General features: G+C 49.5%; 1 protein-coding gene across 1 annotated transcript in view; it reads left to right on the forward strand.

Moving 5' to 3' along the window:
* HHIPL2 (HHIP like 2) overlaps positions 1-14,243 on the forward strand; it is a 93,688-nt gene that overhangs the window by 65,881 nt on the left and 13,564 nt on the right. The window contains exon 8 of the mRNA XM_075337974.1: positions 8,913-8,995. Within this exon, the coding sequence (XP_075194089.1) occupies positions 8,913-8,995 (83 nt within the window). The remainder of the gene's footprint in view (positions 1-8,912; positions 8,996-14,243) is intronic.

Consider the following 14,243-nt stretch of genomic DNA (forward strand, 5'->3'; position numbering starts at 1 on the left):
CCATCAGTACATGGTACATTATTTGTAATGTCAGGTGAGACCCATGTACAATTGTTTCGCTTGAACCTACATCTCTCAGTATGTCCTTAACAGTGGTAAGGAGATACTGGGAGTTGTTGTTATCAGTACCATACTATGAAGAAAAAAGACATGGATCGCACATCCCAAAAATACATTGATCTAAAGCCGCTAGGCAAAAAATTAAATAGAACATGAGGTTCTTTTGTTACCATTCTGATCAGATTGTATTAAGCCCACTGCCACGTCACGGCAAACCTCTTGAGTGGGTCCCTAACCTGACCTTTTTGTGTGGCACTGTGCACTGACCACCGCCGCGGCGACAAAACGCCAGCAGGGCGGGCGACCTGGTGCCTCACAGCACCCATGCTGCAAGGCGAAGCCCCCAAGGCTCCAGGCCGCGCCGCCCCACTGACACGACACCACCACGACAGCAGCCACCACACAGCACCAGCACACAGTGAGAGGAGCTGTGCACTCACCTCCCACTGGCTCCCATATGTGAACTGGGAGCAAAAAGAAGGCTGGCCCCTCTTGCAGTCTCCTGCTGATTAAAAACACCTGTGTCAAATGGGGAGAGTGCAGATCCAAGCAAAAAAAGAGGGGGATAGCCTGATATAAATACCATACTATGAAGAAAAAAGACATGGATCGCACATCCCAAAAATACATTGATCTAAAGCCGCTAGGCAAAAAATTAAATAGAACATGAGGTTCTTTTGTTACCATTCTGATCAGATTGTATTAAGCCCACTGCCACGTCACGGCAAACCTCTTGAGTGGGTCCCTAACCTGACCACATATGGGAGCCAGTGGGAGGTGAGTGCACAGCTCCTCTCACTGTGTGCTGGTGCTGTGTGGTGGCTGCTGTCGTGGTGGTGTGGTGTCAGTGGGGCGGCGCGGCCTGGAGCCTTGGGGGCTTTGCCTTGCAGCATGGGTGCTGTGAGGAACCAGGTCGCCCACCTTGCTGGCGCTTTGTCGCTGCGGCGGTGGTCAGTGCACGGTGCCGCACAAAAAGGTCAGGTTAGGGACCCACTCAAGAGGTTTGCCGTGACGTGGCAGTGGGCTTAATACAATCTGATCAGAATGGTAACAAAAGAACCTCATGTTCTATTTAATTTTTTGCCTAGCGGCTTTAGATCAATGTATTTTTGGGATGTGCGATCCATGTCTTTTTCTTCATAGTATGGTATTTATATCATTCTATCCCCCTCTTTTTTTGCTTGGATCTGCACTCTCCCCATTTGGCACAGGTGATTTTAATCAGCAGGAGACTGCAAGAGGGGTCAGCCTTCTTTTTGCTCCCAGTTCACATATGGGAGCCAGTGGGAGGTGAGTGCACAGCTCCTCTCACTGTGTGCTGGTGCTGTGTGGTGGCTGCTGTTGTGGTGGTGTCGTGTCAGTGGGGCGGCGCGGCCTGGAGCCTTGGGGGCTTTGCCTTGCAGCATGGGTGCTGTGAGGCACCAGGTCGCCCACCTTGCTGGCGCTTTGTCGCTGCGGCGGTGGTCAGTGCACGGTGCCGCACAAAAAGGTCAGGTTAGGGACCCACTCAAGAGGTTTGCCGTGACGTGGCAGTGGGCTTAATACAATCTGATCAGAATGGTAACAAAAGAACCTCATGTTCTATTTAATTTTTTGCCTAGCGGCTTTAGATCATTGTATTTTTGGGATGTGCGATCCATGTCTTTTTCTTCATAGTATGGTTGTTGTTATCAGTGATCATTAGACTGCGGTCCATACAGTAACCACAGTACTGATGAGAGGCAGTATCACAAACCTTTACATCAAGGTACCTTATAGATGACATCTTCTTTGACTGGTGTTTTTTACTTTTTTTTCTTCTTCTTCATTTTGTCCAGATGCCATGATGACTTTCACAGCTCATCTCTGCAGACTTCCATCTTCTCTGGTCTTCTGCAGTTCATCCCAACACAGTGTGCTTAAAAATAACAGTGTCATTGTAATGCTCCTGAATAAGACTTTCTCTATGCCGTGCACCTGAATAAATAATTACCCCTTGCTTTGTTCCATGCACAAAATATGACCTACACACTGTCCCTCTTATGGTACATTGCTTCCACAATGCCCTCTCCTTTCCATACTGGTTCCACTTTTCACACTGTCATGTCATACTGTCATACTCTGTCCCCCAGTCTCTGTATTGTGCCCCCTCATCACACTCCCCCTCTTGGCATCCCCTTGCTGTGACCTCACAATGTCCCCCCGTGCTACCCTCTCTGTATACTGCCCCACACACACTACCCAGTCTTTATTCTAAGCCCCTTTATCCCCCCATACTTTCTCTTCACACGACTCCCTTCAATAACCTACTCAAACTTTTTTCCCCCTCATACTGTCTCCTCATACATTTCTCCCTGCTAACCATACAGTCTCCTCACATATTTATCTCCTCACTCTTCATACTGTCTTCTGACTCATCCACCCGTCACCCCATACTGTTTCCACACCCATTCCCCACTTCCTTACCATACTATCTCCTCACACATTCCCCCTTGATCACTTTGCCGTCTCCCCATTCTACATAATGTTTCCTCATACATCCCCCTCCCCACACTGTTTCCGCACCCACTCCACCCATACTCCTCACACTGTCTCCCTACACAGTCTACACTCCCCATACTGTCTCCTCACATAACCACTCGTTTCCCATACTGTCTCTTTATACAGCCCCCCTCCTCATACTCTGCACCCATCCCCTACCCTGCTCCTCATACTTTTTCCCTCATAAATTACCCCCCACCCCACTCACCATGCTGTTTCCTCACACATTTCCCCCAATTACAATAAATCTTCAATGTCTTACCAGGCGCTTACTACATCAACGTTCTTTGTACCTGTGCGGCACCAGCAAGTGACGTCAACAGGGTGATCTCATGATCCGATCACACTGCTGATTTCACCCTGACCCGAAAGTACCGGCGGTCAGGGCTTCAATTGTCCTTGTTACACCTCTTCTGAGCTGTCAGCTTACCTGGTGCAAAGAATGGCCAAACCAAACTACATGGAGTGGCAAAATGCAGCCACATGGGAGACATCTCAAACCTCCCTATCAGTCTGTCCGATGGTGCTGCTCTGATGGTTGCACCCTGGGCAAATGCCCCATTGCCACCCCAGATATTCCTTGGTCCTTTGCACACGCTCATTAGATGCTTCAATACCAAAAATAAGATTGGGACCTGTCCAAGGTTTATTGTGATGGTTGATTAATTGAACAAGTTCAAGAAAGGCCTCGATGCATTTCTGAAAATTAATATTATTACATGTTCTAGGTAGTAGATACTGCAGATAGGTCGTCCATCCATCATATTTGGTGTCGCGGTGGAATTCTCCTACTAATATGGGGCAAATGGGCGTCTTATAAATCTTTCCACTCACTGAAAGCAAGCAGAGATCTTGAGATCGTATTAGAAAGTTGCAGAACTTTTCATTAAGATTTATTTCCATATAATTTATGCCTCATATATTAATCTTTGGTGTCCGGCTACATGAGAAGCGCATTAAACTGAAGTCTACATGGGATCTGGAAGCCGTAAATCAGAGAACAGATCATTGTTCCCCGTGCCGGGAGCTGACACTTTACAGAATGTCGCCCTGCGCTCTCCCGCCAGCTCGTATAAAGCAGCGGCATGATAGATTTCCAAGACATTGGAAGGTAAATTCAATATATTTTGTTATTACGAACACTTCCTTGATTCCCTGCAGCTGTCTGCGCTCACACAATCCGGAGGCTTTTTTTTTTTTGCAAATATAACCAATAACGTTCTCACAGACAGAGAATTAACTTTTCTTTCCCAAAATCGTTATTACTGAACTCATCAAAAAATAATAATAATAGTAATAATACTCTTCAAGACAACCCTTCACCATAAGGCTGTGTTCACACAGAGTTTTTGAGACGCTCATAAACTATGACAGTTTTTCACGAAGAAATCTCTTCCAGAACAGCTGTTTTTAAAGGGAATCTGTCAGCAGGTTTTTGGTATGTAATCTGAATACAGCATGCTGTAGGGGATAACACAAAGATTTCAGAGATGTGTCTCTTATCACGCTGTGTACTGTTGTAACGGGGGTAGGGGACGCCTCAGGGGGTGTAGTCGTGGTTTCCTGCCCCAAGGGCGACAGGCTGACCCCCGGCCAGACCGTCACTAGCAAAGCGGGAGTGTTGTTGGGGCAGAGTGTGGATGGCAGGGACACATTCATGTCAGCATATTGGCTTTCAGCAGCATCTCCCTCTTTCAGCTCTCCAGCTTCTTTTTCACTCACAGACAAGAGGCGGCTGCAGGCAGCTGATAAACCAAACAACAATTTATTGTAAAAGGCTTCCATTCTTTGGTTGCCCTCACTTCTCAGCAGCAGGTTTACTTCAGTACCACAATTCTACGTTACAGGTTCTTTATACAGACGGTTCCCCTTTTTCCTCCGGATACTTTCCTTCACCTGCAGGGGCCACGTGTTACCCCCCTGGTAGCTGCACTCCAACCCGGGTTTAGTCAAGCCCTATCTCAGGGGTTTTTCAGACTATGGGGCGGCTCCAGTACACACTACCGGCTCCAGTACACACTACCGGCTCCAGTACACACTACCGGCTCCAGTACACACTACCGGCTCCAGTACACACTACCGGCTCCAGTACACACTACCGGCTCCAGTACACACTACTGGCTCCAGTACACACTACCGGCTCCAGTACACACTAACGGCTCCGGACAAGTCCCGACTTTTCCACCTTTCCTCAAAGGTTTATTCTGTTTTCTCGCTACGGGCGTTCCCGTCTCCCGAAGGTCCCTTCTACAGGCATTCCTGCTGACCTCCACTTCTCTGCCAAAGCACCCACTCCCACACTCTGCCCCGTCACCTCAGACTGAGCTCTCTGGCATGTCACGTCTGACTAAACTCTGGCCCTGCATTCAGAGCCCATCCCCCAACTAGCCTACACTACTCCTCCTTCCCTGCCACTGTTACCAGGGGAACCACCTACTATGTACTGGCACCTTCCCTGAAGAAGCTACAACAACTTGTGTCGCGAAACGCGCGTAGGAGGGTATTTCTTGCTGGTGTGGGATGCTCTGGTGACCACCTTTATTATGTGTAAGTCTTGGGACTTTTATTTATATTATGTGACTGACTCGTTTGGTGCCTCTTCTTTGCTTTGACTATGGGACATGGATTAGGCCTGTGTGATTCCACATATATTATGCTGTGAATAGAGGCTCCTTACCTGTCAGCCACTTATGATTGTTCCTTCATCTGATTCCCTCTCAGACTAACCCTTTTTTCCTACGGTGGTTTTTCGCCTCTTGCTCCCCATCAACATGTGGGTTTTCACCTATTTTTCACTATTAGCACCACTATATACTTGTTAAAAATGATTCTTTTAATATTTGTATTCAATAAAGAATTGATGTTTTGTACATTCAGCCTTTGAATACTCCGCTTCTTTGTTTCTCTTGAGCCTTTATGGAGTGGCATATACATTGATACGAGATGTGCTTTAGTTCAATATCTTTGTGTCTTATGTACTGGCACCTAGTGGGGAAAACCGTTTATCACCTAACACAACAGGTCACATTTTATTATTACTGTCGACATTCGCCACCACACCATGTGGCGTCTTCAGGGGGGGAATTCTCTCTTCCTGCTCGGGGGTCCGACTACCCCCTTACACTGTTATTTACTGACAATGTTCATTTTAGCTTTAGGAGATAATCAATGCTGGAATAAGGGGTACTTTGCACGTTGCGACATCGCTACTGCGATATTGTCGGGGTCAAATCGAAAGTGACATACATCCGGCACCGGTAACGACGTCGCAACGTGTAAAGCCTAAGAGAGAAGATGAATGAGCGTGAAACAGTCAAAAATCAGTGATCTGTGTCACGTCGTTCATTTTCATAATGTCGGTGCGTCCGCAGGTACGATGTTCTTTGTCGTTCCTGCAGCTCCACACATCGCTGTGTGTGAAGCCGCAGGAGTGACAAACATCTCCTTACCTGCGCCCGCCGTCCACCGGCAATGCGGAAGGGAGAAGGTGGGCGGGATGTTACATCCCGCTCATCTCCGCCCCTCTGCTTCTATTGGCCGGCCGATTAGTGACGACGCGGTGACGCCGAACGCACCGCCTCCTTGAAGGAGGGATTCTTCGGCAGTCACAGCGACGTCGCCGGCCAGGTAAGTGCGTGTGATGCTGCCGTAGTGATAATGTTCGCTGCGGCAGCTATCACAAGATATCACATGTGAGACGGGGGCGGGTACTATCGCGCTCAACATCGCTATCCTCGGCTAGCGATGTCGCAGCGTGCAAAGTACCCCTAAGTCAGTTAGTTCAACACACCGTCTGTTGTAATTAGCATCTCACTGTTTCTAGACATTGTACATACAGAAGGATTCCAGTGAAAAAATTGACACATAAATGGAAAAAAAAATATTTTGTGTATGTTCAGTCTTTTATTATTTTGTATAATTTGCTTCGGAGTTCAGAAACCATGAAAAAGTTAAAAGAAGCAGAAAAGAAGTGATCGAACAATGGCAGGTTCAAGAGGCATAAAAAAGTAAAACTATGAACAAAAATAATGTGTAAAAACAATAAAAAATATATAAAAGTTTAAATCATTGCTTTTTTTCCTATTCAGAAATAAAGAATATTAGAAGAAAACAAAAATACCTATAAACATATTTGGCATTGTTGTGTATGAAAAAGTCAAATTTTTTAAAATATAAAATTATTTGAATTGTACGATAAAAACTAAAAAAAAAAAGGTCACTGTACTTCCCCAAAAAAACCCGAATGTGAAAAAACATAAAATGTCCAGGCACAGTATGTATGTACCGCCCCGCAGGCTCGGCTGCGACCGCCGAGCCACTTGGATCCATGCTCGCACTGCGGGTGGTGGCTCGAGCCTCTCACGGACCCGGGGATCACGTCGCTCTGCAAGGGAGTTGGCGCCACACGCCGGGATTTGGGTGTTTGGTTTCAAGTGATAGTTCGTGACGCCACCCACGGGTTGTGGTGATTGTAGACACCACCGCTGCGGTGAACGTATGGGGACCCCTGGCAGCGGTGTAGTAGCGCAGCTAGGTGTTGACCCCTCCGTGGGTAGGGGATGTTGGTCCCGGGGTCCGGCGGGCCAGGGCCCAGGTGCAGGGTGTAGTGTTGCGGTGCAGCGCGGCGCGGTGCTGGATGGCACTGGTGTACTCACTCTGACACAAGACACTGGAGTCACTGGTAAACCAAACGGAGTGATGAACGGGGCCCGCAGCCGGCTGCAGCTTTCCCCAGATTAGGTTGGTGGTGTCCACCTTTCTCCTGCACCTCTGTATGTGAATCTTGACTCCTGTGCCTAGACACCGGTAGTCCACTCCCCGACGTGTATCTGTCGTAGGAGCCCGTTTGCCCATAGACGCTGGCCCTTTGGATCTCTTGCCCTTGGCGGTGGCACTTATCCGGAATGGTTGGGCTGTTGCCTTCAATCGGGACTTAGGTGGGAATGAACCCCTAAGGTCCAGACCGCAATCAGTTAATTTGACTATGGTGGTGGCTTCTAGCCTAGTTCAGGGTCTGAGTACCCTGCCTGGTGCTCCGGTATCCAGTTGGCTCCCCGGTTCGGTTCCGGCGGGCCACTACCCTGTCCCGGTCCCTTACGGTTCCACCGGTCAATCGTCTTCCCGGTCTCCTGCAGGCGGCCACTACCGTCTGCCTCCTTGCCAATGGTGACTGGGCTCCGACCCAGCCACCGGTAGTCTTTGGCAGGCCCTAGCGCAGGTCTGCCTGAGTACTCAACCTCCCTCCTGTCCAAACTCCTCTCCAACTTGAACTTGAGTCTCCCAGAGCCTGAGCTAGACTCGACTCCTGTGTTTTCCCGCCTCCAGGCATGTGAACTCCTCGGTGGGTGGAGCCAACTGCCTGGCTCCACCCCCCTGGTGTGGACATCAAACCTGGAGGGTGGTGACAAGGCTTTAAAATTGACTGATGTTACCTAACTGGGAAGGGGGGTGTGTAGTGTTGTTGTGTCTACCTGGGACGACCTGGATAGTCTAGGGCGTCACATTTACACCTGCCCTTTTAATTATATATGCAATTTGTAGTATTGCAAAATCTAGAGACAGATCTGCCTTAAAGGGGACCTGTCATGAGGTTGAAAAGTGTCTAGTTTACAATCCTATCTTATTCCTGTTGTTCACCTTAATTTTCTTTTTTTTCTCAAAAAATTCCACCATACATTTCCAGAAATACGGCCAATTTAATGACTCACAGGATCCTCGGGGGTGTGTCTTTAGGCTGATCTGCATAATTACCCTGTAAGCACCGCCCCCTTAGCAAAGACTGTAGCACAAAATAAAAAGGCCCGTATCTCTGCAACCATATGGCATATTAAGAAAAAACAAAAAACAGAATACTCAGAGGAGCAATGGGAATATAATAAAAACAAAAACTGGTCATTTTTTAAGTGGGGACAGGTCCTCTTTAAGGTGTTGAGCAGCATAGCCTGCTGTGATTGTACAAAACCATCACATTTTTGTTTCGGTGAACGGGTGGTGTGCCATGAGAAAAGAGCATGGTCTCTGCAGGAGGCCTCCACTGATTAGAGAATACATTCTGCGGTTTTTAATGTGCTTCACCTGCTATAGTCAAATTTCAGGCAGTTTAGGAGAATCGATAACAAGGCTTCAATTACCGTCTGTGGAAATTCAGATGGTTTCAAATCATTCCCTTTTGTTGAGAAATACATACAGATGTTTTAAGCCATGATTTGTCATTTTGGCCGTCCTGCCACGTAAAGAGAGAAGGAACGTTGGAGCCGGATCTGGTAAATTGTGCCGGTGTTTTTAATTTATAAAGTTGTAATAGAAGTATCTTATTGTGTCTTTTACTTTAGGAGAGCACCCCCCGGAAAATGTACAAACAGACCTATGCCAGTCAGGATAAGAAGTAAAGTCATTCCATTAGTCCCACGTGAAAGTAAGTATATTTCGTGGAAAATACCCGCTGACAGTCTATTTTTATATATATATATATATATATATATATATATACATATATATATATATATATATATATATATATACACAGAAAAAAGGAAGAAATACTGTACAACGGCAATTTTGTGAAATTAGAAAATGAGTTTATTGAGTATTTAATATAAACAGGAAAATTGCATAAAAGGATTAAAAAAGACTTTGGTGAGAGGACCAGCATGTGGCGTACTCACTCCACAGCTCAGTAGTATTGTAAGAAAAAATAGAGTGAAAGAGACATAAAATTGCAGCTAGACAAAAGCACCATACAAAAATGTCCACCAGCCACCACTTACAAAGTTAAATGTAAAAGGCTACTGCCACATACCATAGAGATTAGGTATCCAAGGTAAAAAATGGTGGTATTTGGAGGACATCAAGCAGGTGCAATTGAAAAAAGCAAAAAAACTCTCAAATTCAGTAATAATATAACATATACCTGAGTCGTGGAGTGAGGATCCAAGAAACCCCGACCTATAGGTTTCAATCTAATGCCTTCTTATGGGGGGGTTGGGAAGAAGGCATTAGATCGAAACCTATAGGTCGGGGTTTCTTGGATCCTCACTCCACGACTAAGGTATATGTTATATTATTACTGAATTTGAGAGTTTTTTTGCTTTTTTCAATTGCACCTGCTTGATGTCCTCCAAATACCACCATTTTTTACCTTGGATACCTAATCTCTATGGTATGTGGCAGTAGCCTTTTACATTTAACTTTGTAAGTGGTGGCTGGTGGACATTTTTTTATGGTGCTTTCTTCGGCGCTCCATTGGGAGACCCAGACGATTGGGTGTATAGCACTGCCTCCGGAGGCCACACAAAGCATTACACTAAAAAGTGTAAGGCCCCTCCCCTTCTGGCTATACACCCCCCGTGGGATCACGGGCTGCTCAGTTTTCAAGCTTTGTGCGAAGGAGGTCAGACATCCACGCATAGCTCCACTGTTTAGTCAGCAGTAGCTGCTGACTATATCGGATGGAAGAAAAGAGGGCCCATACTAGGGCCCCAGCATGCTCCCTTCTCACCCCATTCCTATTGGCGGTGTTTGTTAAGGTTGAGGTACCCATTTGTCAGGGCCGGGCGGTCGGGCAGACCCAGGAGGTGGATCCACTGGACCGAACTCTAAGATGGTGGTAGGGAGTCCGGTAGCTGAAGCACTGATGGGCAGCAGAACAGTCCGTGCAAGTGAAGGTAGCGAAGGAGTCCCTGGGACCACGGAGTCACAGATGGTAGTCCGGGTGACGTAGCTCAGGTTCGGAGGCCGAGATGATGTCAGGCGGGGTCCGGAACCTTGGGAGCGAGATGACAGGTCACCGCAGGGATCCGAGATGGTACGGACTGTCAGATGGCAGACGGACAGCGTGCGGGGCTCGGGATTCAGCAGGACTGGATGGCGAGGCGGGATCAGCTCTAGAAGAGAGATACGTAAGTATGGCAGGAAAACACAAGGAGACCTGACTCCTAGCTCAGAAAACACGAAGATCAGGCCCCGCCCCCTTGGACAAGGACCCCCTTTATACCCCGTACCTGTCTAACCTCATTTCCTGTTAATGGGCGCTGGCCCTTTAAGAAAGGGTCAGTGACCGCGCGCGCGCCCTAATGCGCGCGCGCGCGGCCCGGGTGCCAGAAGCCAGGGAAGGAGGCTGAGAGGAGGACGCAGGGGAGCCGAGCAGGGCCTGGGAGGCCGTCGGGCGCCGGGATCGGCGGCCAGGAAGCCCAGGAAGGACGGGCACAAGGGACTGGGACGCGGGGAGCGTGGCAGGTGAGCCGGGGAGCGGGGCAGGAGACCCGGGAAGGGGAGCCGAGGACCCGGGGAGCGTGACAGTACCCCCCCCCCACGCCCCCCTCCCCGCAACCGAGACATGAAGGCACGGATCAGAGGAGTGCCCACATTCTCCCTGGGTTCCCAGGATCTATCCTCAGGACCATACCCCTCCCAGTCCACCAGGAAGAACTGCCGGCCACGAACAGTCTTCATGGCCACGATATCTCTTACCGCGTAGATGTCGTCCTCAGCAATAGGAGGAGGAGCCGGGCTGGCAGCAGCGGAGAAGGGACCAAGGAACACCGGCTTGAGGAGAGAGACGTGGAAGGAGTTGGGTATTCTCATCGTGGCCGGAAGCTTCAGTTTGTAGGAGACCTCATTGATCTTGCTGAGGACCTTAAACGGCCCGATGTAGCGAGGACCCAGCTTGTAGGAAGGAATCTTCAGTCGGATGTACTGGGAAGCAAGCCAGACCAGGTCACCAGGAGAGAAACACGGAGGGTCTAGACGCCTTTTGTCAGCGTGTTTCTTCATCCGCTGGGAAGCGCGCCCAAGGGACGCCTTGACAGAGTCCCAAATGGTAGCGAAGTCACGGGCTACAGTATCAGCAGCAGGGACATCCGAAGAAGGGGATATAGGCAACGGGACGGAAGGCTGTAGTCCGTAAACGACATGGAAGGGAGATTTGGAGGACGACTCACTGACGTGGTGGTTATGGGAGAACTCAGCCCAAGGCAGAAGCGTGGACCAGTCGTCGTGATGGGCGTTGACATAGTGACGTAAGAAGGATGTCAAGATTTGATTGACCCTCTCCACTTGGCCATTAGACTGAGGATGGTAAGCGGAAGAAAAGTCTAGAGTCACTCCCAGATGTTTGCAGAGAGCCCTCCAGAAGCGGGAGGTGAACTGAGTTCCTCTGTCGGACACGATGTGGGAAGGAAAGCCATGTAAGCGAAAGATGTGTTGTATATAGGCTTCCGCGAGTTCCTGAGCAGAGGGCAGTCCAGGCATAGGGACGAAGTGAGCCATTTTGGAGAACCGATCCACCACGACCCATATGACTGTGTGTCCGGAGGATACTGGCAAGTCCGTAATAAAGTCCATCGCTATGTGTTGCCATGGAACTGAGGGTATCGGCAGAGGCAGAAGACGGCCATAGGGCAGGTGTTTGGGCGTCTTGTTCCTGGCACAAGAGGGACAGGCAGAGACAAAGGCGGCAACGTCCGTGCGAAGGGATGGCCACCAGTAATGGCGTACAATCGCACCCCATGTTCTCTTCTGGCCTGCATGGCCGGCTGTTTTCGAGGCATGACCCCAGTGTAACACTTTTTCCCTGTCGGTCTCAGAGACATAGGTCTTCCCGGGTGGTATCTGGGCCAGAGTGACAGGAGCCACCGGAACAATCTTGTTAGGAGAGATGATAGGTTGGATAGTCTCTTCCTCCTGCTCCAGGGGCATGAGAGACCTAGACAAGGCATCAGCGCGTATATTCTTGTCCGCGGGTCGGAAATGAAGCTGGAAGTCAAACCTGGCAAAGAATAAGGACCACCTGGCTTGCCGTGGGTTCAGTCGCTGAGCGGACCGCAGGTATTCCAGGTTCTTGTGGTCCGTGTAGATAATCACGGGGTACACTGCTCCTTCCAGGAGGTAGCGCCACTCCTCCAGAGCCAGTTTGACCGCTAATAGCTCTCGGTCACCGATGGTGTAATTACGTTCAGGTGCTGAGAAGCTTTTAGAGAAGAAACCGCAAGTCACCATCTTCCCGGAGGAGGATTTTTGCATGAGCACGGCTCCGGCTCCTGAGGAGGAAGCATCCACCTCTAAGGTGAACTGGCGGTTTAACTCTGGTCGGTGGAGTACAGGAGAGGAGGCGAATGCTCGCTTCAGGGAGCAAAATGCGGCGTCGGCCGCAGGTGACCAGTCCTTTGGATTAGCCTCCTTTTTGGTCAGAGCGGAGAGAGGAGCAGTCAGGGCGGAGAAGTGAGGAATAAACTGGCGGTAGTAGTTGGCAAATCCCAGGAACCGTTGGATTGCCTTCAGTCCAGAAGGGGGAGGCCAGTTGAGAATGGCGGAGACCTTCTTGGGATCCATCTGCAGCCCAGTCCCCGAGATGATGTATCCCAGGAAAGGAAGAGAAGACTGCTCAAAGACGCACTTCTCATATTTGGCGTAGAGACGATTCTCTCTCAGTCTTTGTAGAACCAGCTTTACGTTCTCTCTGTGGGTCTGGAGGTCCGGAGAGAAAACAAGAATGTCATCCAGATAAACTACTACACATACGTATAGGAGGTCCCGGAAAATGTCGTTCACCAGTTCTTGGAATACGGCAGGAGCGTTACACAGACCGAAGGGCATCACACAGTATTCATAGTGCCCATCGCGAGTATTAAACGCGGTCTTCCATTCGTCCCCAGAGCGGATACGAACTAGGTTGTAGGCACCCCGAAGATCCAGTTTGGTGAACACACGGGCTCCTCTGAGCCGATCGAACAGTTCGGGGATGAGCGGTAGGGGGTACTTGTTTTTTATAGTAATCTGATTCAAGCCCCGGTAGTCAATGCATGGGCGAAGGTCACCCTCTTTCTTCTTAACGAAGAAGAAGCCTGCTCCCGCAGGAGAGGAGGATCTCCGGATGAATCCCTTTGCCAGGCTTTCCATGATGTAGGTGGACATGGCCCTGGTTTCGGCTGGAGACAACGGATATATCCGTCCTCGAGGTGGTGTTGTTCCTGGGAGCAGGTCGATGGCGCAATCGTAGGGACGGTGTGGCGGAAGTACCTCAGACTCCTTCTTGTCAAAAACGTCCGTGAAGGACCAATAGGCCGAGGGCAGACCCGGTAGGTTCTCAGGAACCGGAGGTCGTCGGACTGGTTGTATAGACTTTAGACATCTCTCATGACAGGCAGAGCCCCAACGGGTGATTTCGCCAGTACCCCAGTTGACTGAGGGTTCGTGTGTTCGCAACCAAGGAAGTCCCAGCAGGACTTGGTGGGACATGTGTGGAAGGACGTAGAGAGCGATGTTCTCGGTGTGCAGAGCACCGATACGCAGTTCCACCGGCTTCGTGATCCAGGAGATGGTATCAGAGAGGGGTCTCCCATCCACCGAGGCAATCAGTAGGGGCTTCTCGAGTAGAGTAACAGGCAGCTGGTATTTGTCCACCGAGGCCTGCTGGATAAAATTGCCTGCTGCTCCGGAGTCGAGGTATGCCTCAGCCGTGAAGCGCGTCTCTCCTGTTGATACTTGTACCGTCCACATAACTGGGTCGGAGAGAGTCCCAGCACCTAGGGTGGCCTCTCCTACCAACCCTAGGCTTTGGAGTTTCCCGGCCTTTCCGGACAGGAGCGTAGGAGATGTGTGTCCCCTCCGCAGTAAAAGCAGAGGCCCTTGGCGAGCCGCTCTGCTCGACGTTGGTCAGACTGTCG

The sequence above is a fragment of the Anomaloglossus baeobatrachus genome, chromosome 3 (genome assembly GCF_048569485.1).
Source record: "Anomaloglossus baeobatrachus isolate aAnoBae1 chromosome 3, aAnoBae1.hap1, whole genome shotgun sequence".
Lineage (NCBI taxonomy): Eukaryota > Metazoa > Chordata > Amphibia > Anura > Aromobatidae > Anomaloglossus > Anomaloglossus baeobatrachus.